Source organism: Lygodium microphyllum, chromosome 4 (assembly GCF_053477565.2).
Source record: "Lygodium microphyllum isolate KBCC chromosome 4, Lygodium_microphyllum_v1.1.10, whole genome shotgun sequence".
In the NCBI taxonomy this organism is placed as follows: domain Eukaryota; kingdom Viridiplantae; phylum Streptophyta; class Polypodiopsida; order Schizaeales; family Lygodiaceae; genus Lygodium; species Lygodium microphyllum.
The window spans coordinates 123,144,269-123,164,203 of NC_141138.1; the positions used below are offsets into that span (position 1 = coordinate 123,144,269).

Below are 19,935 nucleotides of genomic sequence, written 5' to 3' on the forward strand. Positions count from 1 at the left end.
ACCTTGAATTTATAGTATTTGACAAAGGGATTGTAGTAGACCCTACCAAGGTTGAAGATGTGCAAGAATGGATACCCCTAAGGACAATTAAGGAAGTTCAAAATTTTTAGGGCTTGACAGGATGGTATAGGATTTTTTATCAAGGACTATGCCTTGATTGCCACACCCTTGACTAATTTACTCAAGCATCGCACTACCATTATATGGACTCCCATTGAACAATCTAGCTTCAAGAAGCTTAAACAGAGCTTGAACATAGCTCCTATTCTAAAACTACTTGACTTGAACCAAGAATTTGAAGTTGTCATTGATGCAAGCTCTCTTAGGTTGTGGACTCATGCAAGAAGGTTATTTGATATCCTGTTCTTCTGAGAAGTTGAAGATTCGTGAGAGGAACTATGCTACCCATGATCTAAAACTACTTGATATAATTTATGCTTTCAAATTATGGAGACACTATTTTCTTGGTAGTAAGTTTACCTTAGTCATCAATCATAAGAGTCTCAAATGGATCTTTACTCAGCTCGACCTAAACATGAGGCAACAATGATGGATTGAAGCCTTACAGGAGTATGACTTCGAGATCAAGTATAGGAAAAGTAAGGAAAGTTCCCTTGCAGATGCCCTAAGCCACAAAGCATATCTCAATGCCCTTAAATTAGAAGAACCCTCCAAAGCAAGTTCTCTAGCAACAATGGTGTCAATGCCTAGTAATTCGATCATAGAAACAACCAAAAAAGAAGCAAGTAAGGATCCAAAATATCAACAAATGATAAAGAAGATCCTGTCCAAGGAGATACACCCTAAGTAAAGGCTCAAGTATTTGAATTTCTCTACAGAGGGAGTGATTGTCTACTCCAAGACAAGTCTATGCATCCTAGGGAGTCAAGAAGAAGATACTTTGGAAAGCCCATGATTCCCCTTTCTTAGGAAACTTGGGCTATGCAAAGACTCTTAATGTTGTAAGAAGAAGCTTTCATTGGGAATAGATTAAAGGAGATGTGCTTAAATATGTCACTGAATGCCTAAGTTACCAATAGGTAAAGGTTGAGCACGTCAAGATATTTATATATCATGCATATACATACAAAAAATGCAAATGGGGTGAGCAATTATTTAACATACTTGTGTCTATTGGTTTACACAAAAAAAACAACCATCACATCATAGGTTATCCAAACTTATTACTATATGGTATTAGATCAAGTTATTAAACCACACCTAGTTAGTGGTGACTCTTTTAAGGTCCTAGTTCATGAAACTTATACATGTCACTTTAAATGATGCTATATCTAAAAGAAAAAACTCATATTATAATATCTTCAAATCCACAACATTATAAATTTTGGCCATGATAACATATTTTCATACAATGTTTAAGGCTTTTGTATTCTAAATTCTCTCTCCACTCCATCAGACCTTTGTATTCTTACATTAAACTTGGAAATTTCCTAGATATATACTAGTTAAGCCTCCTTGATGTTTCCACCACCATAAAACATCATATTTTGTTAGTATACTAGAAAAGATAGAGGTGAAATCCAAATATTCTAATAGCCACATAGCTTACATTTGTTATTTAAGCTCTCAAGATGTGTGATCTTACATTTGGAGTTGCAAATAGATCAGATGTTCTAGACATATTCTTGTAAAGTGACTGATTGCCTTGAAACTTCTTGGCATACAATGATTGATTCTATGATTTTGAATCAACATCAAAACAAAGCCTTTGCTTATGTACAAAACACTAATCAACTGAGGGTGGATCTCTTAGCTCACCTTTCCAAACAACCTCCATTTAATTCATATTTCTTTGATGCCTATCATTGCAAATCTATGCTAGGTCCATCAGTGCCTTGTTTATCCTATTATCAGCAAATGACCCATAGATATGAAGCCTACCTTTCTATGTATCAATCTACTCCATAGATTATCCTATCCCTTCTTTTTAAACCCCAATATTCCCCTCAAATCCCTATTTTCACATGTTGTTCTTTTATTGAAGATCGTGCCTTTTCCCCTCCTTCTTGTCCATCCCCATCCACAATTGTTTTTTTCACTTTTCTAGCATACTTGTTAACAACCTTTTTAACTGATTCCTCGAAATCAAGAGACTATCCTTCTTTAACCCAATCCTTCTTTTATGATTTTGATTATCCATACATTCACCCTCTCTTGCTTGTTTCTCTTCCATCTCCTACCACTTTTAACCCTCAACCCCCTCAAATGGTTAGTGGTTACACAAGCCGTGATCTCAAAAATCCTAGATGTTGAGGATGGAGTTTAGCAGATTCTTTAATAGGACCTCAAATAAATTGGCCACTAATTCCAAGGGAATGGATAACTGCCATCCAAGTTTTTCAAACTTATCTACACTTTGCTCAAAAGTGTTCTCGGTCTTTAGATTCTTTAGTGAGACTGACTGCTCACTTTGCTTGGTATCTTGCCTACATGCTTCAGCATTCACATAATGATTATAAGTCAATCTGAAAGTTTTGTATGAATCTAAATGTGGATATTGATCCCCACCAATTGGATATTTTGTACTTTCATGCCCTTTGCTTGCCTAGCCGATATCTTGTATTGGTAGAGAGGATGCGTTGCTTGCAATTTTTCCAAAATCATCCCAAGACTTTTGTAGATGAATCTATGTTCATGGATCATTTCTAAAACCACCAAGCTTTTAAGAGGGATCACCTTTATTGATACGCTTGGATGTATTTTAATGATTTATAATGTGATCTCTCTCTTTTGGAGGTGCCATTTAGATGGTTGTTTTGTGTATTATTTGTATGATGGGGCCGTGATTGGATATTCAAATTGATCAAGAAGATACATTTTTTATGATTCATAGCGGTGATAATAGATGGATGGATGCAAATGAAGAAACTCCCATATCCTTTAAGAGTTTGTTTAAATTTGGTTGGTTTGATTAAGTATTGTTCCTGATGTCTTGTTTTGAGATTTTTCCTTGAATAATGGATTAGATACATGTTTCCTTTTTTGAAGATGAAGCTAGAGCCCTTTTTGGTTGTTGCTTGGATATTTGAAGATAAAGTGATGAGCTATTATTTTGAACTTTTATTCTCTTTTTCTAAGGTCGCGAGGATGCTCCTTGATTAAGTGTGGGGATATGTTGAGGGTTGATATGACTATGTTTTTTGCTATTTTTTGTTTGATTTTTGGGTGATTTTTGTAAGATTTGAATGATGATTAATTAGTTTGAAAGTGTTTGAGAGAGTTTTGGATAAGATTAAATAGGTTTGAGAAGCTCATGATGTTTTTCAATGGAGACATGGTGTGTTGAAAGGTTCTATTGAGTACTTGATATGTTCTGATTTGTTCTGTTTAGCTTCAGCTTTGTGTTTTGATTTCTTTTTGTACGAGGTTAGAATGATAATTGATAGAGTTTAAGAGTGTTTTGAAGCTTATTGAATGATTTTTTATGGCTTTGAATGGTTTTAGTTGAGCTAAATGCTTTTTTATGACCTTCTATATAGTATTGTAGACCCTCTGTAGAGCTTCTATAAAGTCTCTGTCTTTGCTCTATTTTTGCTATGTATGCCTCTGTAAGTGTTCTGTGGGATGAATGTGTACCTTGAGGAAGTTTTCTAATCTTTGGAAGAGATGAATACAAGTTCAAAATAGCTCAAAGAAGTGGAAGAAGCAGATGTTGAAGACTCAAGTGATAGTGACGTTATTGAGCTACGAAAGGACACTATAGTGGATTTGGTGACCCTTCATATCAAACATACCTCTTGGGAGGGTATCCATGACCAAATAGGGCTTATGGATGGTTATTCTTCATTATTCCAATGTACTATTCAGAGAGAGCATATATGAGAGAGTGTGTGTGTGAGTGAGTGAGAGATAGCCAATTTTATATGAGAAACATTGTATTTACTTAAAAGAGACTATGAAGACATTGAAAATGAAATCTATGTGATGAAATTCCATTCAAAATGGAGCATTCTTTTATGTTCTCTTGTTCTTTTGATGAAGAATATGAAGAATTTGTTGAAATTTTGTTGTGATAAATCCATGGGAGAATTGCAATATGATGCTACGTAAAGATTTGAGAAAATTGGTGTTGTTTTTCTTCTTGTGGTTGATTAAAATATAAAGAACATGCTTGTTGATGATACAAGATAGATTTTCTTACTGTAGATTCTCCATTTTCTTGGTGTTCCTCTTAGGGCTCCAAAAAGTTAAGTGTTTGTTTGAAGTATTGCATGTGCATAATATTACAAAGAACTTGGTTTCCATTAGGAAAATGGCTGACCAGGGATTGCAAGTAAAGTTTAATCAGAATCTCTACTTTGTGGAAGATTACAAGAACAAATATAAGCTGGTTTCAAAAGGCAAGCATGTGGGAAGAATGTTTACCTTGCGCGTAAATGTACTTGAGTTGAAGGCCGCTATGTTTGCACAAGGTACAAGAGTTGTGGCTGATATTGACATTTGGCATAAACGTGTTGGCCATATAAATGTGCAACAATTGAAAAATATGGAGTCACATGAAATTGTGACGGGCTTGCCTAAGTTTAAAGTGGCTAATATGTAGAAAGTGTGTGAAACATGCCAATTTGAAAAACATGCAAGGCATGTACTCCCCCTTAATAAACATGTAAGCATACATTTACTTGATGTTATACATTTAGATACATGGGATCCTACAAATACTGCATCAATTGCTCGATGTATGTATTATATAACATTTATCGATGATCATACAAGGAAGACATGGGTATACTTCATGAAGGAGAAAAGTGAGGTATTCTCTCACTTTTCAGGATTTTAAAAATTTGGTTGAGAAGCAAATAGGTGTGTAGATTAAGTGCCCAAGGTCAGATGGAGGGGGAGAGTACCTCTCCATTGAATTCAATAGTTTTTTGAAATAGCATGAAATTCAAAGGTAGTGTACATGCATGTACACTTCACAATAGAATGGTGTTGATGAAAAAAAAAATGGGTATATTATAGAAATTGCATGAGCCTTGATGGGGCTAAAAAGAATATGCCTCATTATTATTGGGCTAAAGATGTCTCTACAACTATATATATTATGAACATGACTTCCACTATTGCAATGCATAATGTGACACCAGAGAAGAAGTTTACTAGCAAAAATCCAAATTTGTCACATGTTAAGTTATTTGGATGCACTGCATATGTACATGTTCCTGATAAGCTAAGAAAAAAGTTGGATCTGAAAGCTAAAAAGTGTGCTTTTGTGGGCTATTCCCTTGAGCAAAAGGGTTACATGTGTTATAATCCAGTTACGTGCAAGTTACATGTAAGCAAAGATGTGTTTGATGAGATAAGTAGTTGATATGCTACTAAAAAATAGGTTGTTATAGATTATGCAAAAGAAAAGGTAATTGTAAAAAATGTGGGTCCACAACCATAGACATTGAGTAGGCCAATAAAGTCATCTTCTAGTAGGTCTATTGAGAGACTATGGAGTGGAAAGTTGCATGCGAATAACACTCCTATAAGTGCAAAAAATGTATCACACAAGGGAAGAGAAAAGGTGGTTGAGTCACTTGGTGTGGCAGATGTTTTTGTAGGCTATTCACATGTAGATGATAAGTCTACTGCCTCATATTAGAGTATAGATGAGGCATTTGGTATTCGAGTTATTCATATACCCGATGTAAGTAAAACCAAGATTAATGCAAAAGGATCACAAAGTGATCCATAAGTACAAAGGTTAATGAGAGTAAGGTATCCCATAAACATGTTGAGATATGATGTGTATGTCGCTTGCCATTTTGCATATATGGTGAAGGTTATAAAATCATTTGAGTCCACTTGTTTTGAGGAAGCTATTGGTCATGTGTATCAAGAGAAAGCAATGGTTGAAAAAATGGTTGCACTAGATGTAAATCAGACTTGGGATTTGGTGTGCTACTACTTGAGGGGAATAAGGCAAGACCAGTATTACCAAAGGTTATGCACATACTTATGGGATTGATTATGAGGAGACATTTGCTCTAGTGACAGATATGGCAATTATAAGAGCTGTCATTGCAATCACTGCAACAAAACATTGATTTTTCATTAAATGGATGTAAAGAATACATTCTTCCATTGTGAGTTGCAAGAAGAAGTGTGCATGGAGTAAACACAAGGTTATGAGAGCATGGTTCACCTTGACTTTGTGTGTAGGCTATGGAAAGCCTTATATGGGTGGAAACAAGCACAGAGCGTGGAATGAAAAGATAGCACAATATTTGTATCTATCAGTTTTCATGTTGGAAATGTATATCACTCACTTTATGGCCATCAGAGTGATAGGGGCATTGTTGTGATTACCTTGTATATGGATGATTTGATTGTTAGGGGTGATAATGTGCAAGAGATAGAGCACATGAAGAATCTTCTCAAGTAGAAATTTGACATAAAAGATTTGGGAGATTTGAGGTGCTTTCTTGGCATTGAGATGATGCGAACATCTAAGAGGATATGGGTCTCACAAAGGTAGTACATCTGGGATATGTTGATGAAGTATGGTATGACTGATTGCAAGCCAATCTCAATGCCATTGGATCTGAATGTGAAAGTAAGTATTGATGTGGGTGAGATATTGGAGGATCCCACAATGTACAAGAAAATGGTAGAAAGTTTGATATTCACTATTATTACCAAGCTAGATTGCAACTACATAATTGGCTTAGAGAATTAGTTTATGTAGGTGCCTCATAAGCCTCATTTGGATAGTGTGAGACATACCTTAAGGCTACATTGGATTATGGTATCTTTTATGAGGTTGACTAGGTGGTGTAGTTATTTGGTTATACTTACGTAGATTGGACATGCAGTGTGTCTGATAGAAAGTCCACCAATGGCTATATATTTTCCTTTAGGAGTGGGCCTGTGACTTGGAGCAATAAGAAATAACCTACTATTGCATTATTGAGTATAGAGACAAAGTATATGGGTGCTGCAATGGTAGCATGTGAAGTAGCTTGGATACGAAAGCTACTCGATGATTTGAGGATATAGATAGACAAGTGAGTTGTCATTTATTGTGACAACATGAGCAGTATACAATTGGCTAGGAACCCAGTGTTTCATGCATGCACAAAATACATTGAGGTCAATTACCATTTCATTAGAGAGCAAGTCTTAGCAAGTGACATTGATCTCGTGTATGTAAGCACAGAGGAGTAGGTTGCAGATATTTTCACCAAGGCACTAGGAGCAGAAAAGCTTTGGTGTTTTTGAAGCTTACTTGGAGTACATGCAATGGAGTTGAGCTTAAGAGGGAGTGTTGAGATGTCGAGCTCAACATGAGTTGATACTCACCCACTTAGATGACCATTCCCACATTCATATTACTATTGTGGTTGGTATCTATATCGACATATCATTCCAGTGATGCTTTATAGCTGGTTAGTCCACCTAATTGAGTCACATGGTATCCATCTAGTCATCCTTCTACTTAGTGTGTTCACACTATGGACCACTTATATATTATGTATGTTGTACTCTCTCTTATTCTTGGTAGACTCGTATAATAAAGAAGAAGGAGAAGAAGAAGAAAGGCTAGGGTTTCAACCTCTTTTCTTGTGTCTTGTGTCTTGCAAGAGCTCAAGTTCCCTCTTTCTCCCCTCTTTTCATTCTATTCAATTTCATCTTACAATAGCTCATGGACCTTGGGAAAAAGCATGCAAGTAGTGTAAGATTAGTAATTAGACCATAGGCTAGGATGGATGCCCAATATGGTGGAGACCCTAAAACTCATTTATAGAAGTGATGAAAAAAATAAGAGCGAAAGAAAGTGAGAGTGAGAGCAAGTGAGAGACAGAAGAGGTGAATCCCCTTCTCTTCTTCTTTTTTTTCTATCCCTCCCATCTTAGTGAGAGGTGAAGTAGAGGGTGTGTGTGAGTTTAAGTGATAGAGTGTGAGGTATAAGAGTGGAGATCTTCTTGCCCATCTTCTCCCCTTCTTCTCCAACTTTTCCTCTCCATGTGCACATGAAGGTGGTGGTGAGAGCTTGGGTGATGCCAAGAGCATTGCTTGGATCATGGAATATGAATGAGCCTTGGATCCATCTTTCTTGGATAAGAATGGTAGGTGCTAGATGAATCTTGAGAGGAGCATATGTTGTGGTTATGTGAGAGGTAGCCACATGATGCACATATGTTGAAGCTCTTGAAGAAATAAGAGCACATTCTTATGTCCCACATGTTGCATGTGTGAAACACAACAATTAGGATTAATACCCAACCACACTCTGGTCTCATAAAATGATGTTAAGCTAGTTCTTTAGTTTTACCCTACCAAATGGGGGGGTAGGGGTTATTTTTTAGCAACCTATCTATTGTTTAGGAAAGTTGCTTGACTTATCAAGTCCATGCAACCATAAACTCTCAATCATTGGGACAATGGTTTCCCACATTCCTTGGCATGTTTGTTTTAGTTAGCTTAATTAAACAAGACATACTACCACACCATGTCAATATACAAAAGTGAATTTTTTTTACTAATCTATTACACAAGATGCATAAATATAAACTTTGCGTACATGAAAAAACACTTCACAAAAAGTATATTATTTCAAAAGTCTAATATGAAACCATTACTCCTATAAGATTGGTCAAAACTAACTTGCCTAGGATGGGACCTTCCAAATCTTACAAGGTTAGGTTGTATGTGATCATGCTCCTTCCACGATCATAGGAGATTTATAAGCCCACACCCCCACTAAGCTATCCCACACCTCTAGAGTTGTCACACATCATGGGGGGAAACTTACCATTCGATTCTTTCAGTATCATGTACTTGAGTTATTTAATAGAAAACAAAACATCTAGTACTCTTGCAAGAGTATATGACCCTCAACCCACAAGGTGTGGTTTTCGACATCTCACAAGTTGCTTAAGACTCATTAGTGTAGAGATCTCAACATTCTATACCAAGATATCCTTTTTTCCATTTGGTTATTGCAAGGGTGGATTCAAAATAAGTTAACCTCAACATACATAAATGCAAAAGCACTCATATCACAAATAAAAAGCATAATTAATGTCTAAATGACCATGTCATGCATGAATCTACCCTTGCTATAATCCCATCTAAAATTGGTTTCAAGGTCTTTTAGGCTTTATTTAAGTCAATTCTCAATCAATATAATTTTTAAAAGTAAAATCATATTTTTAATATGCTTTTCTAACATTGTTGTGTTCACTTTTTACACTCATTTAGTGTGTGCATTACCGTCATATGGATTTAAGAGAGTGAATCGATAAATTTAAAGAAATTTAACTAAATGGTAATTTACCCCAACTTGGTTATCATCATTTGGCCATTCATTATTGCTTGGAATTAGCACCAGCTTGGGTTGATACACAACAACTCCTATTTTTGATTGTCGGGGACTTCCTTAGGTTGCATTTAGCCTTAGCTTGTGCAATAGGTTCAATTGAAAGGGCATTGATGATCAATTTGTGTACAATCTCTCTATGTTAACTTGGGGCCATGAGAACTAGTCTTCAAGATGCCTTTTGAACACATAGAAGGGAATAACCTCCAAACACCAATCTATCGTTGCACAAGGTACACCAAATCTTTTTTCTCCCAAAAAGGAAAAGCTATTATTATGTTTAGCTTAGTGAGTTGTGCCTTCTCAAGAAAAGCAACTTTATTTTTCACACTTCTCTATTTTACCCAAAAGCAAACTAGGATTTTTTCCCCACTCTATTTCTCTTGTTCCTCCCATTATTTTATTGCATGAAAAGTGCATTCTCACTTGTTTCTTATGCATTTAGCCTCATGCGCCCGTGATATTGGATTAAGATGCTAATCATAGAGTGAGTTTTTTTTAAAAAGACAAATGCATCTATGCAAACAGTTTTGCTTGCTTTAACATTAAACTCTCTTAGACTTATTTTGTTTTTCTCATTTTTTAATTGCATAAGTTAAAATTTTAAAGGTATATATGCTTTTAATGACATCTAAATGTGTAAAATTGCTAGTAATTTCCATTGCTTTAAGAAAACACTTGTTTGATACCTTTTGCACACCAATTTAATTATTTTAAAATTTCATGTTGTTTACACTCATAAAATGGGAACATTGTAGATGCAAACATGTACATAAAATCTTTTGTAAAGCCTTAAAAAAGGTTGAGGTGGACATCCCCTCCAAAACTATCTTTCAAGATTATGTAATTACTTACTTACTCTTTAATACAATCTACATTATCTTGTAAGGCTAGCTAATGGTAAAGCCTTACATGCAAGAATAATCATTATCATTATATTGAATATTTAGTACAAATGTTTGAAAATTCAAGAAAAAACCCATGAGTGAGTGTGTCACACACACGAGCGCGTGCTCGTGTGTGTGACACACTCACTCATGGGTTTTTTCTTGAATTTTCAAACATTTGTACTAAATATTCAATATAATGATAATGATTATTCTTGCATGTAAGGCTTTACCATTAGCTAGCCTTACAAGATAATGTAGATTGTATTAAAGAGTAAGTAAGTAATTACATAATCTTGAAAGATAGTTTTGGAGGGGATGTCCACCTCAACCTTTTTTAAGGCTTTACAAAAGATTTTATGGACTTACATGGATGTCTAAAGCTTCCCCATCTCAAAGAAATGGTGAAATTATGCATTACCCAAATATGGAACAAATTTTGGTTGTAGGTTTAGAAAGCCCCAAACCTATTTTGCTAGCTCCTTTGATGGAACAAATCTTCTTCAACACCCTATGATTTCTAAGATTCTATAGCTATTTGAAGAGGATTTCGATGATTAATTTTTGATTCACCTCTTGTTCCATTCAATGGCTTCAACTAATTGTCTCCATTTAGATTTAATGGCTTCAAATTTTTAGATTTAATGGAATAGTAAGCATTACTCTTACATGCAAGGCTTACCATTTCAAGTTGTTACATGTAGAGATGATGAATTGTCTTCTTACACTTTTTGTCATTCAATGGTTTTTACTAAATATACTCATTGTAGAGAAATAGTGCACTAGCTCTAGTAGGAACAACAAAAATGCATGAAGGTGCTAGGTTTCGTGTAGCCATGCCAAGCAATTTGGGAGCAAGTCAATGATAGGCTACAACATGTTCATGATTGAGGGTTGTACTCCATTAGCTACTATCAAGGCAAATAGTGATTTCTCATTTGTTGGAATGTTCAAAACTGTGCTAGCACTAGGTCTTTTGCAAGTATTAGTAATGGATAGCGAGGGCTAAGCAAACCATGGTGCCTCCACTCCTCATTTGTGTGAGCAAGGATGAGTAGGGTCAACTCGCCTCCACTCCTGCTACACACCCTAAGTGCGACCCAACTCATCTTTTGAACTATCATAATGGTTGTTCACATTACATTTGTTAATATATATGTAAGGTACAAGCATACACATGTGTTATACATGTTAAATAACATCCCTATTAAAAAGAGTTTCCAAAAATAACTTCAATGTTTCCCCCACAAACCTACGATAAGTCTTCTTGAGAAAGATGAACCTTTATTGTGCACTGGATCCAACTATTTTGTCTCAGTAAAACTAAAAGATTCTTGGATCCTATGCATAAGCAAGATAAAAAATGTAAACCATTATGGATGTTTACAACTTTTAGAAACAAGTTACTTCATGTGAGTACATCTTGTCATCTATAGTAAGACCATAAGCATTTTCATATGTCTATTTTCTTAAAGTATTCTATCTCAAAGTAACCTACATTCAAGTGAATGGAACAAAATGAGCAATGTTTGCACACAAATTGACACAACCTTCATAATCAAAGATTTATAATAGTTTGAGCAACATGACAAACCAAAGTTGTATGAATTCTAAAAAATCAAGATGCCTAATTCCAATAATGCTCTTTTAGTAAGCTGTATTTGCTTTGAAATCTTACCTCAAATGCCATGGCACATTTTGAAGGTTCCAAGGTAAGAATATTTAGGAATGTAAAAAGTGATGTCCCTCTTGGTGCTTGAGAAAGAGAATGACTTTCCATTTCTCTCTAAGTCCTTTGTCACCAAAGTCTCAAAAATGACAAGGACCTATGACTAAGATTGGATAGAGGAGTTGGACAAGTTATTGCATAATTGAGCCATGTTGATAAAGATGATGAAGGATATGTGGCATATAACTTCTCATGATAAGGTGATAGCTACAACATAGTTGTACAAAAGTGGGCATGCTATCATGAAGTTGTGTGACATCTTAAGTTCTTTAAATTATATAAACTTGACTATCAATTAACCATATTGAGTATACACAAGCGTTATACATTTTCTTTGTATTATTGTTGCCTAAAACATGTAATTTTAGTGGTTGCATACAAAGTTCACACAACCTTGTTTCAGTAATGCAATTATTTCAATGTTTTAAACTTAGGTCCAACCCTCTTCACCATGAATTGCTCATGCAAAGAGGGTTTGAACTTTAGTATCATCCACTACAACATCTACCTTGCAACTAACTTAACACTTGTGGTTAGCTTTAACATAATATTATGAAAAATCTATAGTGCTATACTTGAATTGTGAACTTGGAAATGTTGCATGTGCCCTTGCTTGAGTTTGAAAAGATAGTGTTTAGACATGCTCAATCTTGGAAAAGTCAAGATCATTTGGAAGAAATTGTTCTTACTCATCTTATTATCAAAGATTGCACATATTAGGATGAAAAGGGAAGTGTCCACAATCTAGATGCTATTAATTTTGCACCAACATATCAAAAGTATCTTACACCAATACATCAAGTTAACATAGCCACAAAACTCCTACTCATCATCATGCTTTAGCAAACAAGTTCTCAAATAAGTTCCCAAGAACATTCCTAGCTTCTTTGCATATGCTTAAAACAAGGTTAGGAGACTTCAACTCCTATGACTATCTTTTTAGTTTCCACATGAATGTCCTTACCATGCCCATAATGTGTAATTAAAATTGTACCTAGGACAAATTGCTCATGCATCCTTCATCCATCTAGATGATTTGCACATCAACAAAGAACACCTCAATTAAGACACACTTGATATATATGTAAAATCAAAGTGGTCAAAAGCTATATGTTATTTTGCCATCTCATAGTGCCAGTGTTTTGAAAGATGATTCTCTCTTTTCTCCCCCTTTCTACTAAGTTGTTTTTCTTGTACTATGTGTTAAGGTCCCCATAATGTTAGTTGGATCATACGAAGGCTATTGTACACATTAAATCATCGTTGGTTGATACATGCATGTTTTGATTATCCATGGTGATCTGAACTAAATAAGGCTATATTATATGTTGTCTCTTGCTTATATAATATCCAAGAGTCAAGTCAATGATGATATTCCAAAAACATACAACCTTACTTGGTATTTGAATCTTGATACATAGGCTTCATAATGAATCTATATATTCTCATATGTAATGTTAGTTTCTAAAAATGTGTATGAATACATATATTGAAGCTTAATATAAACCTTTACTACAGTTGTTTTAAAAAAAGAAAGTAGAAAGACTTTTTGCATTTTAGGGGGAAAAAAAGAAAACATGTACTAGAGTTTTACAGAAACATCTAAATATGGAGTTTCAAGATGCACGAAAAGACTTTGTGAGGTAAATAAAGGCTATCAAGGGTGGTTCCCACTCTTATTTCTCTACAGTGTCATTTTTAATTTCAAAGAAAACATATTTGGAAAGTATGCATGTGGAACTTAAGATACATGAGAATAGCTCACATGGAGGTTGGATGAAACTAAGGCCACCTATGACTGTACAGTCTCATGGTTGTGAAACGATGAAGAAGCACAATGTACTTGTTTGCAACTTGATGGCAATTAAAAAATGGGAAATGACATTCCAAGTTTTCTAAAGAATGGCTGGTTGGTTGTTGTTTTTTGTAAATAAATAGTTTGGGAGAGGAATTGTGTTTCTAACGCCATATCACTCAAGTTCATACCAAAAGCTTTTGAGAGTACAGGTGATGAACAATAGTAAGACAGCATGAGATTATAAGGAATGAACAATAGCTTTGAAAGGGAGTCATTATAGCCACTGCCCCATGATTAAGCGATTCTTGAGCTACCAATGCTAAGTCCCTTCACTTTTGGTAAGGTACGATAATTGTTATACTTAGGGTGCATGTAACTGCATTGAGGAAAGTCGTTTTGCTAATACCTTAGTTAGTAATAACATTTCAAAGAAATGGAATAAAACATTTTCTCCCACCTTTGCAATGGCGGCTCTACACTTTCATCTCCTATATTGTTAGGGCGAGTGGGTAAAATGTGTTGTAAACATGGTAATCAACATAGCTCAAGGATTAGATACAAATGACATTGAACATGGCTTTTGGAGCCCTTATTGTTCTTTGGATGGATAAGCTCAAATGAACATGGCTTTGTGGAGCTTCTCTTGGTTCTTCAATTGTGATGTTCATTCACACACCCTCTTGGTTTTGGAATTGACACGTGACATAGGGGTCGCCACCATTTGTTTGAATAGATATACGGTGCAATGTGGTGCATTGCTATTGAGATGACCACTGCACTCTAGTGTTCATTGAAAATATATTTTGGAGCCGATACAAGTACCTTCAATGCTATTGATTTGCAAGTTTTCTTTGACTTTGCTAGTGTTTCAATCATATTGCGGCTAAAATGACTCTGTTTTTGACACTAAACCTTGATGTGTTGTGAATGTTGCTGCATTCTTCTTGGATCAACATGTGATATGGCATGGTGCACTACCAGGTGCACATCTATGCGTGTGCATGCGAGGGCACACATGTGCATTTTCACACACACATACACATGCACATGCAAAGATTGGATGCACATCCATGATCCCTTAGGTAATAAAGGGAAGCTGAAACAACGATACATTGACATATAAGCGACTTCAAAAATACATGTGAGCGATTTTAAATACATGTATGAGATTAGCCGGATGGTAAGGTTCCGAGACCTGACGCCTGCTGATGTGAATACTTGATTTATTATTTTAGGATAATGTAAATACTCTCATTTAAGAAAAGCCGACGATACATTTAACCACCAAAATTTTCTAATAAACATAAACACGGAAAAAAGGAAACCAGGAAAAGGAAAAAAAGGAACAATCAAATAGCATCATTGCAAAATGCCAGCGTAATGGTCGTTGGACGGGCCACGCGGCGGGCAATGATTGGGGGGAGGGGGTCAAATCTGTGTTAGTCACGTTAGGGGTTGTCTCTCACCCTTTGCTGCTCTCTCTCTCTCTCTCTCTCTCTCTCTCTCTCTCTGTGTCTGTCTGTGGCCCTTTATGTCCCGCGTCTTCTTCTTCTCCCCCTCTTGTTGGAAGGGTGTGCGGCTGTGAAGAGAGAAGAGAGACACACAATCACAGATCTCACTTTCTCGCCTGACGCTGCCTCATTCTCTTTCAGCCACACTCCTCTTCCTCCTCCTCCTCCTCCTCCTCATCCCGCTTCTCTTCCTCCTTCCCCTTCTCCCTTTCTTCCTACTCCTGTTGATTTTTTCTCAGTTTTAGCTTCGTTCCGTCTCCATCTTCCCCGTCTACAGCGCGCCGCTCCCCCGACCTCGTCTTCCCGGGCGAAGCTCCCCTCCTCCCCCCTCCCGGGCGACAGACCCTCCGTCCCTCGCCACATTTTCTCACATCCAAAGGTCAGTACCGTCATAAGTTTTATCTCCCTCCCTGCCTCTCTCTCTCTCTCTCTCTCTCTCTCTCCAAAATGTGTGCGATCTCTGCCATGATTTTTTCCACTTCGCCAGAAAAATAGAAATTGCGTTCCGTCGGTTTTACGTGAGTTGATCAGGGCCTGCGCTAATGTGCGCATAATTTTTGTCATTTTGCACCAACAAGAATTGTGCTCTGTGATCTTATCGGTGCTCGTTAAGGCTCGCACAAACGTGCGCCTTTTCTTGTGTAATCACAGGCAGCTGGCGGTAGATTCTTGTGACATTTCCCACTCTTGCTATTCTATGTATGTTCGAACGAGCAACATTTTGTACGTTGGATGACTGTCTCGAGGAAGATCTACTCGCTGCAGTTGTATATCTATGGAGACCAACATATCTTGCTATCTAATAGTTACAGCGGATGCATCTGTTTGTTGTCAGTTATGCTGTCGTTGGACCGCTTCGAGATCAATAGATCTTGACATATGTGATTATTTAGAAACATTTTCTCCACCTTCTCTTAAAAGCTACACAAATGATTGTATGGAAACATTAATCCTTGCAATTTCACATTTGATGCAACCTTTCCGATGGTTGGGAAGATTTGAGTCGGGCATTTTCTAAAGTCTAACAGCTGGATCTGAAGATAGTAATTTTGATAGTCTCAACGGGAGACTTGTGGTGCTAATCTACTGCGTGTGCCACATGCAGGAGTTAAATTCCATACTGTTATGGCTTTCTCTGGCACGCAACAGAAGTGCAAGGCTTGTGAGAAGACTGTCTATTTCATTGATCAGCTCACAGCTGATGGGGTGGTTTATCATCAGGCCTGTTTCCGGTGCAATCATTGCAAACGAATTCTTAAGGTAGGGTGGCTCTTTCAGATGATATCCTGTTTATGGGTATGGTAGTTCTTCTGTCACTTCTAATATTCTTCTCTACTGTTTCTCAGTTAAGTGATTATTCTTCCCATGATGGAGTGCCCTATTGCAAACCACATTTTGAGCAACTATTCAAGCGTACTGGGAGCTTTGGCAAGAGTTTTGAAGCAGGTTGTCACTCTCTCACAGATTGCAACAGAGACTGGATTTACTCAGCCTCACCCTCGGTTTCTTTAGGGTGGCTAATTAACTGGGCATTTCTTCTAGAATTTTAAAGCGGGCTAAATATGTGCACAAATCTAGTATCTAAGCATTGCATAGTTGTTAAGGAGGAACTGGCTTATTAAAAGCCTAGCCCTTCTCACATGCCCTGTTTCTGATGATTGATGGCATATCTAATATCCTCTCTGGTTTACCTTTGCCACAGCCAAGCCTGCTCAGAGCATGGAGAAAGAGCTGGTACGCTTCTACAGGCCTGGTCATCTGGACATTTTCTTTTTCATTTCCTCCCCCCTCCCAAGACAAATAAAAAAGCTTGCACGGCTTGAACTATAACTGAGTTGATGTTGGTTCTACTTTGCAGCAAAGGACTCCCAGCAAGGCTGCAACTTTTAAGTTCTCTGGCACACAAGAGAAATGCGTATCTTGTTCAAAGACTGTGTACCCATTGGAAAAGGTATGAACATTTTCCATGCTTGTGCTGATTTTGTCGCTTGTGCTCTGTCTGGGATCCCCAGACAGCTCCATGACTCCTGCACTGATGGGTAGATGGGAAGAAGCAGCTTGATGTTTAACTGGAAATTTCAAAATTATAGTAAAAAAAGCATTGCATAATTCAGAGACTTTCATGACATGCAGAAGTGTACTATGGCTGGTGATCACTGTTTCTTTTGAAGGTCCTTTTTTTTGTTTTGGGGGGCGGGGGGGCTTCTATTAAACAGGTGTTAGTGTCAGCCTTCAAATCGTATCTTGTCAAATACTCCAGTAAGTTTTAGTTGACTTGCATATTGAACTATAGCTGGTGCCCTCTTTTTTTATTTCTCTTGTGGGGGGGTTGTGCTCGATTGAACATGCTTTAATGTACCTTAACTTCTATCTTGTCAAATACTCCAGTAAGCTCTGGTTAAGACTGGCACATTGCAATTAAGACTGGCACTTTGCAAACTGTACAGGTGAGCGTGGAAGGCATGTCTTTTCACAAGTCATGTTTCAAGTGTTTACAAGGGGGTTGCTCCATTAGCCCTTCTAACTATGCTGCTCTTGAAGGAAGGTTGTACTGCAAGCATCACTTCCAACAGCTCTTCAAGGAGAAGGGGAACTATAGCCAGCTTCTTGTAAAGCTCCCTTCTGTGAAACATCCACAGCCGGAGCAGACAAACATATGATTGGGCGATGATCAGATTCGATGTTTTGCTGCATTTCTATTTTTTCTGCCTGATTAGATTCTTTTGGTAATATGCTGCACTAAAGATGTCACCGAGAACAGGATTTTGGAGATGCTCAGCATATGATTCATATAGTCAGCCAGAAACAACACATCATCATTTTGTATATCCTTGTTTGCAGCAGAATTTGGGCTTTTTGTGCAAATTACTGGTATTTGTAATGAAATCAAACACAGGAAACAGAAACTAGTACTGAAAAAATTCAGTGACAGTGAAGAGCTCTACTGTCAGGGTTGTAGATTTTTGTAGGTGAACTGGAAGCAAATAGGAAATTGTAATTCTTTCCTTCCATGCTTGACAAATAAGTTTTTATCGCATATCTTATATACTTCTTATATATACTCTCATTTGTTTATGATATTTGTTCTTGTTTAAATTGTCCACCTTTGGGTCTTAACCATTGTTGTACTAGTGTACCTATACTTTTTGGCCTGGTATGCACGAGTACAGTTTTCATGTTATGTTTCACAACATAAAATGCAAGCAAGTTCATGGGTTGGGAACTGTCCCAAGTTAAATATTTAAACATGACACAAGGTAGATTAGAGTCTCTGTTAACAACGGCATGGGATTGCCATGCTTAAACTGGCCCTTGTATGCATATGATCTGATGCGTTTTTGATAGGATTAAGTTGTGGTAGGGGTATTTCTGTTTAAAGTGATTATATGTTGACTGTTGTTAGTCAAGTCTAGCTGTATCATTGTGCATGTACAGATTTGGAATTAGTTCTTTGAGAATGCAGACAATGTCACAGCCTCAGGGTGAAGATAATCACACTGCAGCAGGATGTCGACTTTTACTGGTTAGGGTTTAGGTTGCAAGAAAGAGGTGCATGGAATTAGTCATGCCACGGGAACAGGTTTAGTCAACATGCAGCCCTAAGTTCTTCAGAGAACGTTTTTTGTGGCAATCAAGTAGTAGGAAGGCATTGAAGCTGGGAAATGACCGCATACCTACACAAGGGATGAGTATTCACTACGAGGGTGAACAAGGTTCATGAGATGGGATAGCCTGCCTGGTGTTACCTACACAAGGGATGAGTATTCACTACGAGGGTGAACAAGGTTCATGAGATGGGATAGCCTGCCTGGTGTTTGTTTTATGAGAAGATACCTTCCAGCCTGAGTAGATTGTATTGTAGAAGTAGTTCGTCACTCTTAACGACTTTCTATTCGACCCTGCGTTACTGTTCTCCATCTCATCTATGGATACAGTAAGTGTGCCCCAGGCTTTCTAGATCGATAAGCTTTCTCTTTTCTACAATATGTTATATAATAGGCATCTTATACTTTATGATGTTCGCCGCTTCAAGACCTCCATTTCACTCTTTCCTCACCTTCCATAAACGTACACACACACACACACACACACACACACCCACCCACCAAAACCCAAACCTTTATCTCCATCCCACAACCAACAATTCTCCTCTCACCTTCCACCGCCCGAAAACCACGAGCCATGACAGCTCAAGTAAAATGATCCAACATTTGGAGGAGAACAGCTTCAACCCTCTCGTCTTTTCATTTGCCGAGGACTGACTTCATAATGCTGATACTATCACATGTGATTGCCTGATTGCCTAAAGGAAGGGTTTAGTCACACATTATCACAAGGACAAGTGTGGGTTGGAAGGAAAGAATGGATCGAAGGTGTTCTAGCATTAAGGTTAACATTTTGTACTCGTAATAAGCCAAGGCTAAAAGATCTAAACATAAAACATTGGTCTAAGGATGGACCTAAGGTCATAATCCGTCTTGAATATTAAGAGTAGACCATGTTGGGTAATGGATGCCCATTTGTTTGTAACAGAAATGTTAAAGAGTAGCATGTGTATATTAGTGGGTGGTAGGGTGATGGTGTTGAAGTTTGTAATTGAAGCTACAAACGATATGGTTTGGTCCATCCTACTTTTGGATTTTGAGTTTTATATATATATATATATATGTATATATATA

The 19,935-nt window shown here is 37.1% G+C and overlaps 1 protein-coding gene across 2 annotated transcripts; it reads left to right on the forward strand.

Annotated features, from left to right (window-relative positions):
* Window positions 1–15,251: 15,251 nt before the first annotated feature.
* On the forward strand, window positions 15,252–18,334 carry LOC148037569 (LIM domain-containing protein WLIM2b-like). 2 transcript variants are annotated; one of them, XM_087676519.1, is made up of 7 exons: window positions 15,252–15,635; window positions 16,362–16,516; window positions 16,603–16,702; window positions 16,959–16,990; window positions 17,115–17,207; window positions 17,473–17,515; window positions 17,645–17,673. In XM_087676519.1, the coding sequence occupies exons 2-7, from the start codon at window positions 16,382–16,384 to the stop codon at window positions 17,656–17,658; spliced, it is 417 nt and encodes a 138-aa protein (XP_087532645.1). In that variant the 5' UTR covers window positions 15,252–15,635; window positions 16,362–16,381; the 3' UTR covers window positions 17,659–17,673. The 2 variants fall into 2 exon arrangements, with proteins under 2 accessions (XP_087532645.1, XP_087532644.1); XM_087676518.1 differs by lacking the exons at window positions 17,473–17,515; window positions 17,645–17,673 and adding an exon at window positions 17,704–18,334 and having other exon boundaries at window positions 15,257–15,635.
* Window positions 18,335–19,935: the final 1,601 nt, after the last annotated feature.